This window comes from Centruroides sculpturatus, unplaced genomic scaffold, assembly GCF_000671375.1.
Source record: "Centruroides sculpturatus isolate CEXI.00-Female unplaced genomic scaffold, Cexi_2.0 scaffold362, whole genome shotgun sequence".
Taxonomy (NCBI): Eukaryota; Metazoa; Arthropoda; class Arachnida; order Scorpiones; family Buthidae; genus Centruroides; species Centruroides sculpturatus.
Genome location: NW_019384664.1, coordinates 585430 through 606042, shown reverse-complemented (window position 1 = coordinate 606042; position 20613 = coordinate 585430). Strand labels below are relative to the sequence as shown.

The window sequence follows — 20613 nt, the reverse complement described above, 5'->3', positions numbered from 1 at the left end:
GTATAATTGACCATTTTTGAAAAGTTTAAAAACTAATTTTGAAATAATTCAGGAAATGTGTTTTTAATTATCTGATATTGCTTTTAATAATTTCATTATCTTTTATTTCAGACCAAATATTAAAATCTATTATGTCATATGAGATATGAAAGTACAAAAAATTAAAAACAAGTTCTGTACATTTTGTAAAATATGAGGGTCTTTCAATAAGTAATGCCTTTTATTTTTTTAAACGAATATTTTAATGTGTATGCAAAAACATGAATATAGTAAATGAAGTTTGAATTTCTGGCAACACTACTGCATGATAGGAACACTTGTGTTGCCTGTCAGACATTTCTGACAAATGAAAAGAAAATAGCATTCACGCTATCAACATCCACCCTCCATGAGCAGCAAAGTGTTATTTATTTTCTATGGGCAGGGGGAAAGAAATGTGAACAAATTAATGCGGAAATGAAGAAAGTGTTCAATGACAATTGCATGGACAATGCAAAATGTTCAATAACGGTCGTCAGTGTATGACTGATGAGCACAGGTCAGGTTGTCTGGTAAGGGCAGCTTCGCCTCAAACAGTCACTGCAGTTGATCAAATGATTCAAAGAAACCGCCTCATTCGCTTCACTGTCAGAAAAATTGCCTGGAGAGAGGTTCCATTCCGACAAGGAGGTTAAATCAGCTGTTCACAGATGGTTGTATGGCCAGAAACCGATATTCTAAAATGCAAGCATCTTCAAGCAAATACACCACTGGGACAAGTGATTGAACCTGAATGGTTCTTATGTTATGTCAGGAAGTAGCTTAATCCAGATATATCATTTTGTATATTTTGTATTTTCCATACACATCAAAACTTTTGCTTATTGAAATTCCCTTGTATTTGTATGAATTAAAGTTGGTTTAAGATGGTTTAACAAGCTTGATAATCTCACATACATACTACACTGAATAAATATTTTATTTATATTTTAAATATTACAATTATTTATTGTTTTTATTGTAGATGATTTTATTTTTTTTATTTTATCAGAGGGAAAACAAATATACTGTATTTTGTTGTTATAAGCATTTACTTACAATTATAAGCATATCCTTCAAAATATATGCATCAAGTCAGATAGACTCAACTGCAGGAAGTGTGGTTTGTTGTTGCTTTTATCTATGTTTATTTTCTGTTAATGTTTAACCATGGCTGTAGTAGTTAATCTAAGGAATGTTAAGTATTATAAACTTCATTCACAAGTCAGTGATTTCAAGGTGTTATTTAGATTTGAAAAAGAAAGTGTTGAATGGTTGGCACATAATTTTTTAGGAGTGGTGACTGAATCATGTGGTGGTGCACTAACTTCTTTACAGAAAAATGAAAATATGTTTAAGATATTTAGCTGATCCTGGATTCAAGAAGGCATAGAAGAAGAACTTGGTGTTTTCATATTGTTAGTTTCCTTCATTAATTTTGTTCCATCAATTTGTTTTGTAAGTACTGCTTCATATTTGATTAATACTTTTTTGATGCTTCATCTTTTATCTTTTTTTTACATTAGGTGTTTGGGATTTAGATAAAACTCCCAGATATGAGGTCAACTCATCTAAAATAAACTTTAGTTCACCTTCCACTGCAAACTTCAAGTTCCATATCATTGTTTTCCATCATTTCTGGTTTAATAAATTTGGATACTACACTTATTAACAAAGGCAAACACGCATACGATTAATATGAATTGAATAAACTTAATAAAATAGAACATAGGAATAAGATTAAATGTGTCATAACCTGCACATTGAGAACCTTTTAATCGTTTACCAAAAGCATTTGTTTGGAAGTATAAGGTAATCATTATTCATACCAAACAGAGGAAATACATTTGCTTATTAGCATTTCCTTCATTTTTATTCATACAGGCCATTATTTTATAAAATTAAAAAATTAATAACATAATTACCTGCTGAAAGTGTTCAATTACATCACTATGAAAAGATGAACGATAATGACAGACTGAACAAGAATATGGCATTTCTGTTTGACAATGAATCATTTTCATATGATAAACAAGAGAAGTTACATCAGGAAAACCTTGATTACAAATACGACAAGCCAATGAATTTGTTTGAAGATGGACCTAAAGTAAAAATTTACCATTTAAGTAACAAAAATAAGTATATCTGTAAGATTTTACATATTCAATTATATAAAATATAAAAATTAGAAAGTTAAATTTAAAATTAACCAATCAATTAAAAACTAATATATGACAAGTTATCAAGGCTATTTTAATTAGGTTTTAACTATTACATAGCTAATAAATTTGTTAATACAAAATTTTCCAAAGTCTAATTGCTCTAAATATTAAATAATAATCTTAGTGAAAATTAGTGTTTTAATTTTGCTAATTAAATAATTTGACATTGCAAAAAACAGACTGCCATTTGTTATTAACTTTAATTAAAGGTAGAGAAAGTTGGCAAAAATTGGAATAAACCAATATTACAATACAAATTTGAGGACACTAATGATTTTTAATCATTATAAGGAAATTATTAAAACTATTCTGTATCTAAACTTTTACTTATTATTTGTTATTAGAAACAGACATTTAATTTCTCAGAAAGTTTAATAATTAGACAATTTAATTAACTCATTAATTCAGAAATCTAGAAAAAACTCCAAATGTAAATCCTCTCCAGACTATTTTAACTTATCCAAACAGTAAGTAGAAGTTGTAAATTTATGTAGAGAGACATATGAGTGTATTGTTAAATACAGTAGACCCCCTTATAACGTGGGTTCATATAATGCGGATTTGTACATTGTGGCGAAAAAATTGTGACTGTATTTGTATAAAAAAAGCTAACAGAGACTTGTAAAATGCAGTAAAACGTCATTGCCGACTCGTGTTGCGACAGGATTGGTCGAATCTGGACCAATAGTGGACAAGCAACCGAACTACTTACACACTACGGAGAGTTTAGGCGGGTAAGTTGAGTTTACTATTGTCTGTACAGTATATAAATTAGGTACTGTAAGTCTAATACAGTACTGTAATTTTATACATTTTTTGTGAAAAAAAACATTTTTTATTCAATGGCCATAAAAATTATTTCTATTAATGATGTCTCCAAAGTTCAAGGAATTTTTTGCAGAAAAATAACTTATCAGAAAATGTGCCCACTGTTTGGTGCACAGCTCCGCAACGAAAACAAGCTTAAGCAATGGCGTCATCAAACGGCGCACACTCAGTAAGTAATCCTACAATTTTTTGTTTATAGTATAGTTTATATGGATTATTCCCAAAAAATTATATGTGTTTTGGAAATGTTGAGTCAAATTAGTCTAGAATCAATTAATTTTATGGAAGAAACCTTTCAAACAGCCGTAGTCCATAAACTGCACACGTGCCGGGCTGTGATTGGCTCATGTATTTAAGGATTCCTACAACACGAAATTCTTATAAAGCGGAATGTATCTACTGCGTTATAGGGGGGCTCAACTGTATATCATTTCAAAGATCTTATTCATCTTAAAAAAGAAAAAAGATGAATTCCTTTTCTGCATATTTTAAATGTGGTTAAGATATAATTACATTGTTGTGCATCACTGCACTGAATAGAACAGATCATTTTTCTGACAATTGAAAAAGTCTATTCAATTCAACCAAAACAGATTTATTTCAACAATCAGCTGATAATATTTCACATATGTTATATTACATTATAGAATAGTAAATAATAAAATTCTATGCAGGATAAACATGCAGGTTGACAAATTTATTTAGATATATAAAAATTTTTTAGTAACAATGGTGAATATTGGAAAATGTAACAATAATATACTGTATATTATATATATTTTCAGAATTTATATATATTCTACAACTCCATTCTAAAATTTTGAGGTAAATCTTTAATATAATTTTACTTTATTTGATTTTTATCTTTTAAAATAAATTTAAAATTATAAATCTTATATATACACAGTTTAACTCGATTATAATGTCATCCATGGGACCAACAATTTTTTGACGTTACAACCAAGTGTTGACATTATCTACAGGGTCATAATTTCAGTCTCATAAAAAGTACCAAGCATGTTTAAGGATCTATTACAAAATCCATTCTAATTTAACATTGTATGTATTACCATAAAATTACTATATTTCTTAATGGTAATACAGTATGGTAATAATAATTTATCATATGTATAAAAGTGCAAACTAAATGTTTAAATTTAATCAAAAACTTCGTTAAGAAACTTCAGACTATGAGGCGTTAAATAAAATTAGAAGAAATATTTTAAAATATTTCTTCTAATTTTATTTAACACCACATAGTCTGAAGTTTCTTAACAAAGTTTTTGATTAAGTTAACTGTTGGCGTGACATCTGAACCGAGTATTTAATACACCTAACAAAATGTTTAAATCTACTTTATTTACATTATTATGTCTAAGTTTACAACGATGTAATTAAAAATTTCAAAAAGTACCTTTTATAAGAAATGTTTATTTGTCTCAAGTTTTGATAATGGCGGCACTTCTGATTTTGAGAATAATATCAAATCAAAAGGCAACAAAAGGTTAAATTAATGTATGCCAATTAAGAAGACACAATAACAATATTCACTTAAAAAAGTAAGTTATTTTAGATTATAAGTGTTTTTCACCTAAAAATTGTTTATCAATGTCATTTTCTAAATCATAAACTATGTACATTATTCTCAATGAAGTTTTCCTGTAAAACATTTTCAATAATCTTACTGCATTATGCGCTTCCCTGGTTGACAGCACTGCATTTTCTCTGTCTGATGTTTCATCTTCATCATCCACATTTTTTTCATCTGAAGATTTAATTTTCTCAACGATATCTGCATCTGTATAAAATTTGAATGTTATTAAATCTTCATCTACACTCTCACATTCAGTATCAGCAGATGACAAAAATTTGCCATTTTCTGAACTTTGAAGTGTTTTAATTAATTCCGATAGAGGAATGTCATCGTCCTCATTATTGTCATCATTCATAAATGTAATAGCTGTTTGATTATTACTCAATTTTGCATGGCAAAAACAGTTTGCTATTATTAGTGAACTAACCTCTATCCTTACATCAAGATTTTTCCAAAAAATCAACTGCATCTAATAAAGAAATTACCATTTTATTGTTATCTTCTATATTTGTAATAATTTTCTGTAAAAGAATTTTTCTGAAATGAGATTTAAGGCTTTTTATAATTCCTTGATCCATTGGATGAAGTACTCTAGTACAATTCGGAGGAAAAAATACAAGTTTAATGCTCTTTAGATTTTCTAAAATTGGATGTGCTGGGCAATTATCGACAAGGAGTAAAACTTTTTCATTTCCCAAAAAGTTTTCTATCGCATTTTCGAATTTCTTCTTCAAAAATCCCAGACATCATCCATGACTTTTTGTTGGCTTTGTAATTTACTGGTAATGTTTTTATGTTTTTAAAAACACTACTTTGATTTTCCTATTACAAGAAGTTTTCTTTTGTATGTACCAGTCATATTACCACAAACAAAAGCTGTTATCTCACCTTTTGCAATTTTTCCACCAACATATTTTTCATTTTTAAATTTAAATGTTTTGTCTGGTAAAAGTTTGTAAAATATCTCAGTTTCATCTGCTTTATAAATATCTTCATCTGCATATTCCCCCCTTAATTTAGGCCACACATCTCTTAACCAGTTTTCAACATCCAGTAAATTTACATTTTGCTTCTCCACAGACTTTCCCGAGACTTATGCCATGTCTTTGTTTAAAACAGTCTAGCCATCCATTAGAACATTTAAAGTTAGTATCACCTAGTAGTCGTCCAAATTCTTCTGCTTTTTCCATTAGCATCAGTCCATTTAGTTCCATTAGTATCGGTCCAACTTGGAACTTCTGCATTAGTTAAACCACTTAATTAGAGTGGCATCAATATCGGCTTTTCCACATAACTTAATTTTTTTTCACTTATCCCTTGCCATCTTGAACACTTTTCAAAATTTTCTCTCTGCACACTGTAGAATTTGCTAAACTAAAGTCTCTGCATACATCTGCCTTTATTCTTCCACTTTCAACTGCTTTAATTATTTCTATTTTGCAGTCTAATGTTAACACTTTCCTTTTTAAGCTAGCAATTTCACCTGATTTGTTGCTAAACTATTGTACAACACAAAAGTAAAGTTAAAATTTACAACAGCTTCACAATTGACGACCATTTGGTATGTCAATAACAAATTAGAACTCCGTCAGTGAGATGGATCCAACTCAAATTTCCCATTCCATGTTGACCTTATATAGTTGTCAAAGCCGTCAGCCGACCAATCAGCAGCTATGCTAGTAATATCTCTATTCCAGGTCCACCACATGGCATGATGTTTCGCCAACCGTCTCTTCCTTGAGATGCATGTGCCACCAATTCAAATTTAGCCAATCGTGGTCTATGATCTTTCCTCGGCAGCATCCGTTACCAGTTCAAATTGGCCAATCATGTCATTACACAGTATCACCATGACAACAAGTAACTATGTGAACTATCCCAATCATCATGTCGTTTAAAGATGTGACAAACCTCATCCTACCTAAGTCAGGTGGTGAGAGTACCACCCACAGTCGTTCTAGGAAGTGGACTCTGACCCTAGAAACTGAACACATAGTACATGTACTGTATTTTCTTTGTTAAATAAAATTTGTAATCTAATTTTGTAAATCTGGGAGTGCTTTAAATATGATGTTAAAACAGGGTTTTATATCATTACAAGTGGGTTTTTTAACATTATCTAGTATAGAAAAATCATGGGACCAATAAAAATTTGACATTATATTAGGGTTGTTGTTACATCCGATGACATCATAATCAGGTTAAACTGTATATTTATATTTTATGAATGCATTCCTTGTGGCTCTGTGAGATGTGTCATAATTGAAAATATTTCCTTATAAATACTGAAAATAAATAAATCATAATTGGAAATATTTTCAATTATGACAGATATTTCTCAAAAAATAGAAGGAATAAGTTTCCTATTGGTAAGCAATAGGAAACTTATTCAAAACTTGTCAATCTAATTCAGAAAAATTATTAATATCAAATAAGTCAATTTTATTTTTTACAAAATGTAAGCAAAATATGACAAGCTATATTCTTTGTTTCATAAAGTAGAATTGGTAATATCAATAGATCGTTTTGCCACTAGTTGTTTTAATATTTAAATCAATTTTACAAATGAATTTATTTAATTTAAAAAAATATCTAAGTTAATTAAATATTAACTTAGTTAATATTTTTACTAGTTAAATATAAACTATAATTAAGTTTAAATTAAATAAATAAATAGATAATAATTAAGGGGCATTTGGTTTGAATTTGGATAGATAGTTTGTGCATTTCAATTTAAGTATGTTCTGTTTGATAAAGTGTCTAAAGAAATCTTCACTGTAGAGAGATAACAGTACAGTAGAGCATCGATTATCCGACTCAATTGGGGACTGGGGTTGGTCGGATAACTGAAAAAAACAGATAACCGAAAAATATGAAAAAATACATTATTAGTATAGTATATTAGTATATCTCATGTAATTAGTATATTAGTATATCGCTATTAACTTACTTCGTTTTGAATTTTCAGCGATGTTAAGCCTAACAAAAATTTTTTAAAAATAATAATTAGAAAATTAAGCCTCGTTTAAATATTGGCTCCCTTTCATGGTCAAGCCATGTTGCCAGCTAAAACACATAAAAATACTATTAAAGTAGCCAAGACATAGCCAAATATTGTAGCTCCACATCACTAGCAGACATTTGAATTTGCCGACTAGAACGGTCGGTTAACTGATGTGACGGTTAATTGGGGGTCGGATAATCGATGCTCTACTGTATTCATAATTTCAAAAACTTCTTTAAATTTTGCTTGTGTTAATGTTTTGTTATGTTTCTGAAGTGTCAAGAGTAAGTTTTCTTTAAAAACAGTGAGTTTTTCTTTCATAAAACAAATTATTACTATGAACTAGTAATATTTAAATTTAACATAGAGAAGAAGAACATCCGAATTCTGTTACTCATCTTGTTAGGAGTAGTAAAAACGTATTGAGGTTGGATGTCACGCCAACTTGTTGGCGTGACATCCAACCTCAATACGTTTTTACTACTCCTAACAAGATGAGTAACAGAATTCGGATGTTCTTCTTCTCTAGTTTCCTATTGGTAAGCAATAGGAAACTTATTCAAAACTTGTCAATCTAATTCAGAAAAATTATTAATATCAAATAAGTCAATTTTATTTTTTANGTTTTTGAAGAAGCTTTAATTAAAATAAAAGTTGGCGTGACATCCAACCTCAATACGTTTTTACTACTCCTAACAAGATGAATATTTAAATTATTATAATTCATTACTAGTTTAAAGTTTATAATAATTCTGATGATAATTTTGAATTAAAAATGATATTTATGTTTTTTCTTCTATTTTTGTTATATTGTTAATTTTAATGAATTAAATTTATTACTAATATTAATTAGACCTTAATTCAACTTATTTATCTACTTTACTTACAGCCTCAATATGACACTGCATACTGTATGGTGTTTGAAATTCTTTAAAACAATATTTACATTGAGTTAAATCAAGTAGATCAAGATTTTTTTGCCGACTTTTCTCTATGTGGCCATTCATATGCTTCATGACTTTAATATTATTATCAATATATTTCTTGCATAGCTGACACTAAAACAAACAAATAAATAAATACATACATAAATATATTTTTAAATATTACAAAATTGTAATAAATACAGTATTTTTCAGCATATAAGACAACTTTTTAACCCAGGAAATTCTTCTCAAAAGTCAAGGGTCATCTTATACACCAGGTGTTGTCATATATGGCAAGTATATCCCAAACTCTATATTTTAACTGTAAAAGTTGGGTGTTGTCTTATACGCTGGAAAGTACGGTATTTTTTATTTTATAATTTTACATATAACTTTGTTATATATGTCAAATTTTTCAATAACTAATGAATACATTTAATTAAATTCTACAGCTCTTAATTTTTTCAGAAATGAAAATAATTTGTTTCAACTATTTTGTGATCATAGAACTGTTTCCTCATTTCCATATTTGAATTTATTCTACATATATTCTTTTTTCATTAAAATGTTCTTATTAAAAATAGTAATTGGCTTCTAGTGGAAAAGTTGATTATTATATCCATCAACATCTTACACAATTTATCTTAATGGATAAAATTTATATAAATATCAATGCAAAGTAAAACTTTCAATGCACGACTACATAAAATTAAACTAAACATTAACAAAAATCCTATAGTTTTGGTGACTGGAACATTTCTGTTGCAAAACTTTCTACCAAAAGTTGTCACAGTCAGATATAAATACATCAATACATAGAAATAACAAGTAAAATGACAAGGCCATTTTTGGGACAAGACTATGTCTCAGAGAGTCAGAGCTCAGCTGCACAAGAAAAATGAGACTAACCAATAAGGAGAAACCAACACTGGTACTCAGGGTTCTGGCATAGATTATAGCATGCTTTGTTGCCACCATGGTTACAACAGATTGCGTTGTCACGGGCCTGTTCTTAGCTATTGTAAGCGGGAAGATATTTGTACTCGAATTGTCCCGATGCTGCTTTCATTGTTTCGCAGGATGGTAAAACAAGAGCAAGAGAATACATGTGTAACATGTGTCACACGTTTGTCAAAATTAGATTTCGCAACATACACATTTTGAACTTCCCAACACATGCGTTTGTCAAAATTTTATTTTGCAATGTTCGCATTTCGAAATTCACAACGAACAACACGTGCAAATCTTGCACTAGTGACTGTAGAAACAATGTCACCATTTTATATTTTATTTTGACTTGGTTCTTGGTCCCCTGACAACCTACAAGTCTAGTTTTTTTTTGTGTGTGCATGATTTGGGCACCAAATACTCTGTGCCAAATTGCAACTCCTGACATGTACTCCTTCATACCTCTAAGGTGTCCAACTGTTGACAGCAGTGCGATTTTGTAGATTAGACATAGTCTCGTCAAAAACATGACAGCAAATGGTAAAAAATATAGGTTTATCTATAAATTAGACTCAAATCACAGTTACTGGAGATAAATAGAAAAAACATGTCTTATTACATTTCACTAATGGGGAAGCTGGCAATGTTGCATGAGATACTTGTATGTTTGTATATGTATTGTTATATATGTTTGTAATTTTAAGATCACTTTTTAGCACTTGGTGAGACTAGATACAAAAATCAATCTCATTTTCATTTTTCTCAAAAATAAATATCCTATAACTCTTGAAACATCATTTTCTTCATGTGTGGGTCAGAAAGTTTTCCTTGCAAGACTCTAGGGTCATAAAGAACAGCATCAGTAGACATCATAGTATTGTTTATTTACACCTTGTCAGGGGGTGGGCCTGGACCTGGTTCTGAGCCTCCACTAGACTGTTGTGAACCAAGACAATACAATCAATCATCTCTGGAATGATTGAGATTAAAGTATCTTCAGGGACCACTGCATGCCAGCCATAAGTAGGAAAAATGGCAAGTATATGAAAGTATATGATTGTGTCTTTCCAAGAGTTGTTGTAGGCAAATGTCACATAAGGCAACACCTGGTCCCATTGGCAATGGGTAACATTGATGCAGCAGCATTCAGCCAAACACTAGTGGACATTATGCCACTAGAATCCAGTTGAATCTCTTGATCAGGTTGTTGATTTGTGAATCATCATATATCAGTAAATGTTGCTAGAGATGGCAAGCACTTCTTGCACTATCTGGGTGAGATGGCAAGCACTATCTGCACTATCTGGGTAACAGCCTTGATCACTGATTAATTTTCTTGGTGCACTGTACTTTAGGATGATTTTGTGGACAGGAGTTCTGATGGGTAAATGTCGAGGCATCCAACAATGATTTGTTACCCAAACTTTGAGTGTACTGTTGCTGGAAGGAAGCAAGCTCTTCACACGATTTAGTCCTTTTCTAACTCTTGTCATAAACACCAGTGTCAATCTTGTGATTTAACAGCTCCAACATAATTTTTGTCAACAATGTCAGCAGTCCATTGATTGACGTTGTCAACAAAAATTGTCACAGAAAAAGCCAAGAAACAAATATCTTCAAAGACAACCAAGTACGGACATGATCAAGTCTCAGCAATCAATGAAGACACTGGTTTTCTCAAAAAAGTCTTGGCAAGAATTAAATCATGATTATAGCATCATGCAATGAGAAACTTGAAGAGAACAACAAGAGAATTGGCTTTTATTCAGACAGTACATTGACCAAGAATGCTTAGAAGCACCCTATCCACACTGAAGATGATTAGCAAAGCTCTGGTTAGAACCTTATGTAGTTTCAATCTTAGTTCATTGCACATAACAGAGACTGTAAACCATGTCAATAAGCAGGCACTTTGATGATGTTACCTAGGATAAAGACAAGTTATGATAGAAAACTGTGTCAGTTAGATGATTTTTGTTGTTTTTATAAAAGGAAAGGCATTACCTAGAAATTCTAGATTCAAATTATATAAACAACCCAAAGCGTGCTCAGCAGAAAATAATAAACTATAACTAAATCAACACCTGTTCACTCGCTGAGAGATTTATTCTTAACACGAACGTTTTCAATCCAATCAATGGATCATCGTCAGGTAAATTAGAACATTTCAAAAAATAGAACAACAAGTTCAAAATACAAAAAATATAAATATTAATAACGGATAACCAATATATTACTAACAGCAAAATAACGTTTTTAAATAATATAATTAATACAAATGCTGCTAAAATTATAAATNCTTCCGCATGGAAGTTTGCAGTTAAAAACTTCAAATAAGAGCAGGAGCTTTAATATTATGTATATAAAAAACTCTGTATAGTTTAGTTGAGAAACTCCGTACAGTTTATTAAGCATTATTAATATATAGTGTTATCGATTTGTCTATTAAGTTTGAAGTATTAATATTTTGTATACACAATTTATTTGTTATATTTTAATATTTTATTTTTATTTATAATTTTAGCAGCATTTGTATTAATTATATTATTTAAAAACGTTATTTTGCTGTTAGTAATATATTGGTTATCCGTTATTAATATTTATATTTTTTGTATTTTGAACTTGTTGTTCTATTTTTTGAAATGTTCTAATTTACCTGACGATGATCCATTGATTGGATTGAAAACGTTTGTGTTAAGAATAAATCTCTCAGCGAGTGAACAGGTGTTGATTTAGTTATAGTTCAAATTATATATATTCAATTTAAGAAGTTTGTTCAAATTGAATGTTTGACATTAAGTTTGTTCTTTTTTTATTCTCATTCAACATAGCAATTTTATGTATATATAAGTTAATTAGATTTATTTTTTATGCCTCTATCAAAATGCATAATTTTTCACAGACTTTAAATAAAATAGTGTAGACTTGCTCATCGATTTTTTACAGACTCTACTTCCAAAAGATGCCCATGTTAGTTTTCTGGCAGCTGATGATTAGGTAAGCTGGTGTTCAATGGCCTTGAACAGCAAAGATAATGATGATTGATGAATCCTCAATGTTTGACATCCCCATCAGGCTAGTGCAGAGATTGTGTCTTCAGTAACAAGACATTAAACAGATCTTTGGCAGTTTTCTTTATTAAGGGTTCTAGCTTCTTGCTGTTCAATTTGTGCATTGACTTCTTGGCACAAAGTTATGCTCTGGCCATTCTGAAGGTTTCAAAGGGGTGACCAGTTGGCAAGTCAGCTCTTGTTCACATATGAATGTCTGGCAGTGCCTTCTAAGAACTAGATGCTGTTGAGCTTCATTTTATTGCTCCATTTGTTATAGAGAGTGACTTGTTTAAATCTAACCATAGGCGTCTTTGCTCTTATTGCTGTGACAGATTAGAGACTAAGCTTTGTAGGATGTAGACTAGGTCAATAGTTAACAGAATAAATTTAGGATTCAGTCTTCCACTTTGGAACATCCCATACATGTTCTGATGATTGTAAAAATTTTAAAATTTCAAATTGTTCTACATTGTGATGTAGAATAATTTCAAATTGTTCTACATCACATTGTTGATGTGATGGTGAACCAGATGTTATTTTTCAATTATAAATCATAAATAATTTGTAATTGATCATAGTGAGATAAAAATATCACTATTGTTAAGAATCTTGTTGATCTAGGAGGAGATTTGGCACTTGCTTTTATAAATGTAATAAATAATAAATAAAATTTATGTATCTTTGTATTTTAATCATAAATGATTAAAATACAAAGATACATAGATCAAAATATTACAACTTAAACATAAATAAAATTAGATGGGAATCAAGCAAACATGGATTGAGTGTTATAGTTCACAAAATATTATAAACTGAACATAAACAATAAAAAAGATATAGCTTGAACAAATCAGAATTAAGTGTTGAAGACTCGAGTGATAGGAATATATTTGAAATTAGTTGCTATATCTATACTATTATTATAAAGAGGTAATGTTTGTAAGTTTGGATGTAGCGGGTAATCTCCAAAACTACTCATCTGATTTCAAAAATTCTTTCACCAATATTTAGAATGGAACTTCAGGGTGGACATAGGCTGTATATTATTCTGGTAAACATTCATATAAATTAAAAGATATCATCTAGGTTAAGGCTTTTATGTCCAACAGATGGCACTACAAGTATGACGACCTGAGTTTGCTTTTCTGTGAGACATTATGCTTTTCTGTGAGGATGAACTAAAGCAGATCATCTTCTATCTATCTATATAAATAAAAATCTAATGTTCATTTCTTCCTATCAATTTTTTTGAAATTTTGACACTACATTGTATTTGAATACACATGTGTTTTTATATAATATACATGTCGAAATTCCCCCCACTGGGGGGAGATGATTAGGATTAAGGCTTACCATAAAGAACTCTGCTTCTATTATACTATTTTAGATGTGGTTTTTTGCGTTTTTGATTGCGTTTTAATAGGGTACGTCAACAGAATATACACTAAAAAAAGATTTTTCGAAAAATTCCCCCATGGGGAAAGTGTTATACATTTATAATAGATACATTTTGAGCCACAACAACACGTGGAGGTGTCTGCTAGTATATTATATTCTAATAATTTGAAATTTTTTAATTTTAACCTGCACCAGAGCATGTATGGAATGATCTGTTTTTGAAAGTTTTGTATCTTAATCAATTTATAGAATGGCTCTCTTATCTGATGAAGGCCTATAAATCTGTGTTTATATTAAAATTTGTGTGCTAGAGTAAGAAAATTGGTGTTTTTTTTTACTTTTTTATCAAGAGACAGCACTTAATGCCTACCTCTATATCAAATTACTTGATACTCAAAATCAATATTCAAATAAGTATTATCATTTGTGTTTCTTTAATTCAAAATCCTTATCTTCCACCCTTTGTTATTGACCCTTTGTTCTATAATATGTCTACTCTTATCTTGGAATAATTTTTTATAATAAATTACCTTTTAAAGACCATGAAGATAAGACAGTTAAAGCACTTGCCATTTGTTGTGGAATTCTCTGGCATTTCTACAAATCTATTTCCTCTAAAAATGTTTTTATTTTCCTATTTTTCCTCTATTTTTTCCACAAATTTTCAAATTGCTAATTAATTACTATTTACCCTTCTGGTCAATGGCTACACCTTCTCTTCTTGATAAAATTTATTTAATGCTAAACAAATTCTGTAATTACTATATAATCATAATCTGAATATTGCTACGTTCAGACAAAGTCTACTTAAATTTTATGAAAATCAAGTGCTATTACCATGTACAGTGGGTGATCGGTTAATGAACATAATTTGTTCCAAGACTTTGTTTGCTATCCAAATTGTTTGTTAACCGATTATTGATTTACCATAGGTTTCTATGGGAATTTAATTAATTCATTCTGGAGACCCCCAAAAATAAAAAAATATATACTTTCTTACTAAGTTTATTTATATGTAATAATAAAAATACATACAAAAGTCTTGCATTTTTATTAGTCATGTTTTTTTCCGTTTGAAATGGTTAAAGAATCTGTCTAATGTCGATTTCTTTTCTCTCTTCTTCAGGATTTTTCGTAAGTAATTAATAGCATTACAATTGTAGAAATCCCCAAGCCTCAACCTGGTTTAGATGCCATTCTAAGACCGTTGTTCTGACATCCTTCCACTTCTTCAAAAGATCTTTAGTAGCAGATATTGGCATTAATTCTCTTTTTCAGAAGAAAACATATCTCACCAAGTTTCTTGGTGTTCTTCATTCAAGAGTTCTTGGCGTTCTTTTGTCGCAGATCCGTTTCAGGTTCCATTATGAACTCATCAATGTTCTTTATTTCTCAGATGTGATTTTTGTTACTCCTTTAGCTGCTTGAGTCTTCTTGATTATACAGTATTTTTTTTAAATAAGATTGAACTGCGGCCTACTTTATACCTGTTCACATCATACTGCCCAGCAACATCAGACATTTTCTACCTACTCTCTGCCTTTGCTATTATACTCTCACCTTTTGAAAAGAAAAACAGATGCAAAACTTAACGAGTGCCTATCTGACAGTCTCGCGAATACATAAAAGAATTATTTTGTCAGAAAAATAAAAGGCTGGAATTACAAGGGAGAGTTTCAAAGTTTGGAGGAATACTATCCAATCAGTATATACCGGCTTGAGCGTTGATGTCAATGTTTCCCACACTCCGAAAAGTTTCAAATTGTTGCCCGAAGACATGGGAAGACCAATCGGTATTCATTATTTTACATCGCTTCTTCTTGTGTTTGTTCTGTGAGGTGTTTGTTATCCGATCTGTTCATTAGCCAATCACCCACTGTACTCCTTTTTAAAATACTTTAATAATGGTTTAATTTCACCCAATTGGCATCACCTATGAGTACCTTCAAGAAATATTTACAATTTATTTTGTATTTTTACTTCATTTTATCATCTATCTGTCTCTCATACATTTTTTTTTACTGAATAGTTAATAATAAGAACATTGTTGAACACATGCTTCATATTGGTTTTTTGCATTATAAAAAATCTTGTCACTGTATTTTATAAAACTTAATCTCCTGCAATCACATTTATTTATATTTTTTAGCATTTTATGTATATTGAATCTCAAGTATTTTTTATGTATGCTTTTTTTATGTATTTTATTGTTTTTTAAGTATTTATTTTTTATTTCATGCAATTTATCAATAGTGAGATATCACTATTGTTAAGGAACTTGTTAATCAAGGAGGAGGAGATTTGACACTTGATTTTATAAATGTAATAAATAATAAATAAAATACTACCGTGACTAAGTCCAGACATGGTCACTGCCCATTATGCTCATGATACAATTGCCAAGTTGGACTATTATGGAATTTGATACATCTCCTGTGAAGCCAACATTCCAAGCATTCCACAACTGACACTGATTGAGATATTTTGATACCAACTGACACAAAAAGTTTATGAAAATGGTTGAGAAGTTAAATCTGTTAAGGAGTTGGAAGACAGGACCAATGTCAAACTTTGCTATTTCAAAGCTGACCGCTTCCAGAAGTTAATGGAATGGATTAAGACTACAAGATACTTCAAAGGGTCTTAGACAAACTTTAAAGGTAGGTCAGGAATACAAAAACAAACCATTTTTACTTAAGAACATATAGTCACAAATGCCACTCAAGTGATTTAATAAACATATTGTATACCTTATGTGTATTCCTTTCTTCATGGTTTTTCCTGCACTTCTAGCAACTCTGGGTGGTGTTTGCAGTTATTTGTTTCTAGGTAAAAATGGTTTGATTTCGCATTCCTGATCTACCTTTAAAGTTTGTCTAAGATCTTTTGAATCCCCCTATAGAGTTCAAATTACAGCTGATTGCAATCCTGATCATCTTGTCAGAACATTAAACAACCTAATCCTGTATCCAAAAAACTTTATTTTAAAATAAGTAATGAATTTTAAACTTTGAAATTTGTGCAGCTTTTTAAGAAACATGATATTATTTTTGTAAATATTTTCATTTTAAAAATTCTATTTGTTTTCCTTTTAATTTAGAAATGTTTTAATTCATTTTTACAAAGACATCTCTATGATGAAATTCAAATATCTATTTCAAATATTATAGAGTAATAGCAAGTGCTTTAAAGAATTTTTAAAAATGTTTCTTAAAAATGTTCATGTTTCTTTGACCAATAAAATTTCAAATAATATTTATAATAATAATAATAATAACTCTCCCGTGGTCACCACCTGGTCGTGGTGGGAGAGCCCAGTAGTTTTACAGATCCATAGGGCAATGCAGGCTGGAGCACAAGCTCCTGGTAGGGACACCCATGCCAGTAAGGTCTATGGGGAGAAATGAAGCTAAGAGTGACCACACACCCACATTCTGTGGAGATAATCATTATGGTAGTAACCAGATCTAAGTATGATACCGGCTCGGACGTCGCCCGGGTTAACAAGGTCCGCGTTCGTGGGTTAGGCAGAGGCTCACGTTCGAAAAATAGGCTCCAGTCTCCCTTGGTTACCGGTGGCGAAAGCAGCGCCGGCCCAAGCATGGCTACTGCAATGCCCTCAACAGATGTGAGGAATCAACCTAGCCTTGGTGTTTCTGTGGCAATGCATCCACAGACCACAAAGGCTGGAAAACCACGCCAACGGATGAAATGGACAACAGAAATGAACGAGTTTATCATCCGCACTTACTACACCATCACAAGACTCGAAACAAACATGACAGCATACAGACAACAACTACACCATATATTCACACAACAATATCCTCACCTCACTGTCACCGAACAAAGGGTTGTTGATCAAAAACGAACAATTATACACAACAACCTTATCCCACAAACAACACTTGAACTTATCAAACAACAGGTTGCTGATCAAATACATCAACAGACAGAAACATTTAACATTAATGAAGATCACGTAACCTGTCAGGATAATCCAGCAACAAGCACTGATTACAGCACACACACAACAAGTACCACTAATGATACTGCAGGCACTTCCCCATCCATCACTGATAACATAGACATAGAATTAGTTAATACACTCTCACTTATATTTCAGGAAACACTCACTAAATATACAGGTACAGATCCCACACAAAGACCACGAATACCGAAAATCAACACGTCAAAGGTAGTAGGAAAAACACTAAATTATGTAAACACTCACTTACTACCAAACTACATTCATTCAATTTCTACACTCTCAGACATTCATACATTAGTTTATGCTGGGGCAGTCACAGTAGTAACACACCATGGACTGAAAATACACTCACAGACAGACACACACAAAACACAATTCTATCACAAGCCTGCCTGGCAGAGAAGAATAGAAACACAAATAAATGACATTAGACAGCAATTAGGCAGGCTGACACAATACACTAAAAACAACATAACACCCAAATTAAAGAAACAACTCAAAAACATTTTCAAGAAAATCAAAACACACACAAAACATGAACATCACAACACACACATTACAGAATACATCGATACACTAAAACAAAAACTCGCAGCCAAAGCACGTAGACTCAAACGATACAAAACATGTACACTACGAAAACAACAAAATAAATTATTCACAAACAATGAAAAACTTTTCTACAGACAAATCAGTACCAAAACAAACACTGATACACAGCACAGTGGCACACCAACAGAAGAAGAACTCACAACTTATTGGTCTTCTCTTTGGTCCAATGCTGTTACGCACAATGCTGATGCAGGCTGGATCGAGGAGGAGAACAGAAACTTGCACAACATACCAACTATGCCCTGTGCTGAAATAAACATACACGACATTCGCTACGCTGTTAACAGAACACACAACTGGAAGACACCTGGTGTAGACAACATTCACAATTTCTGGTACAAAAAGTTTACATCACTGCACCAGGAACTAGCTAAACATCTAACACACATCATCATCAATCCACAAGACATGCCAAAATTTCTTACTCAGGGCATCACCTACATGAAACCTAAAAACAACAAAACCACAGACCCCACACAATACAGACCAATTACATGTCTTCCAACACTCTACAAATTATTGACATCCTGTATCACAAACAAAATATACAAACATGTTGAAGAACACGACATTCTTACAGAACAACAAAAAGGTTGCCGTAGAAATCACAGGGGATGCAAAGAACAGTTACTCATAGATTCAGTCATTCTACGGCAAGCACACAAACAACACAGAAACATACACATGGCATATATAGACTACAGAAAAGCATTCGACAGTGTTCCACACAGTTGGCTGCTACATATTCTACACATGTACAAAATACATCCATCACTCATTGCATTCTTCGAAAACACTATGCAGCACTGGAGAACAACACTACATCTCAGGGTTAGTAACACTTCCATACAAACAAACGAAATATTCATTAGGCGAGGAATTTTTCAAGGAGATTCCTTGAGTCCTCTCTGGTTCTGCCTAGCCCTGAATCCATTATCCAACATGTTAAACAACACGCATTATGGCTACAATATCAGACATGAAAAAACAACACAGTTTACACTCTCACATCTCATGTACATGGACGACATAAAACTTTATGCATCCACACAAAAACAACTTCATCAACTCCTACAAATCACACATTCATACACTAAGGACATACAAATGGAGTTTGGCCTAGACAAATGCAAAAAACTTCACATAGAAAAAGGAATCCTGAAGAAAGAAGATTTTGCACTTGGAAATGGAGACGTTATTGAATCCATGGAAGAGGGCGAGTTCTACAAGTACTTAGGATTCCAACAGGCCAAACTAACAGAACATACACAAATAAAGCAACGATTAATTAAAGAATACCAAAGTAGGTTAAACGCTATACTTAGAACACAGTTAAATGCAAAACACACAGTTAAAGCAATAAACACATATGTCATCCCAGTACTCACATACTCTTTTGGAGTTATACATTGGACTCACACAGATCTCGAGCAACTCCAAAGGAAAACAAGAACAACACTTACTAAGCATAAACAACATCATCCTAAATCCGCCACAGAAAGATTAACCCTTCCACGTAAAGAAGGCGGACGTGGCCTGATTGACATAGTTAACCTTCACTACAAACAAATACAGTCACTGCGAGAGTTTTTCTACAAGAAACAAGAAACATCACAGTTACATAAAGCAGTAACTCTAGCAGACTCAAATAGCACACCATTAAACTTACACTCACAACACAGACATGACACAACACACAAAAAGTATAGACACCATCAAGCAATCATGGACTCAAAAGGCACTCCATGGCAGGCATCCTTATGACCTGGCCCAGGATTTTGTTGACAAAACTGGGTCAAACAGCTGGTTAGATCAAGGCTGCCTCTTTGGGGAGACGGAAGGATTCATGATTGCCATACAGGATCAGGTCATAAATACTAAAAACTACAGAAAACACATACTCAAAGATACAACACTCACAAATGACACATGCAGAAAGTGTCACATCATGCCAGAAACTATACAACACATCACTTCTGGTTGCAAGCTCTTGGCACAGACAGATTACTTACATAGACA

The 20613-nt window shown here is 31.6% G+C and overlaps 1 protein-coding gene across 6 annotated transcripts in view; it reads right to left on the bottom strand.

Annotated features, from left to right (window-relative positions):
* LOC111626616 overlaps window positions 1-20613 on the bottom strand; it is a 156142-nt gene that overhangs the window by 31644 nt on the left and 103885 nt on the right. For all 6 annotated transcript variants that reach the window (XM_023370059.1, XM_023370062.1, XM_023370060.1 and 3 more), the window contains 2 exons: window positions 8554-8724; window positions 1944-2120 (listed from right to left, as the gene is read on the bottom strand). In XM_023370059.1, the coding sequence (XP_023225827.1) occupies window positions 1944-2120; window positions 8554-8724 (348 nt within the window). The remainder of the gene's footprint in view (window positions 1-1943; window positions 2121-8553; window positions 8725-20613) is intronic.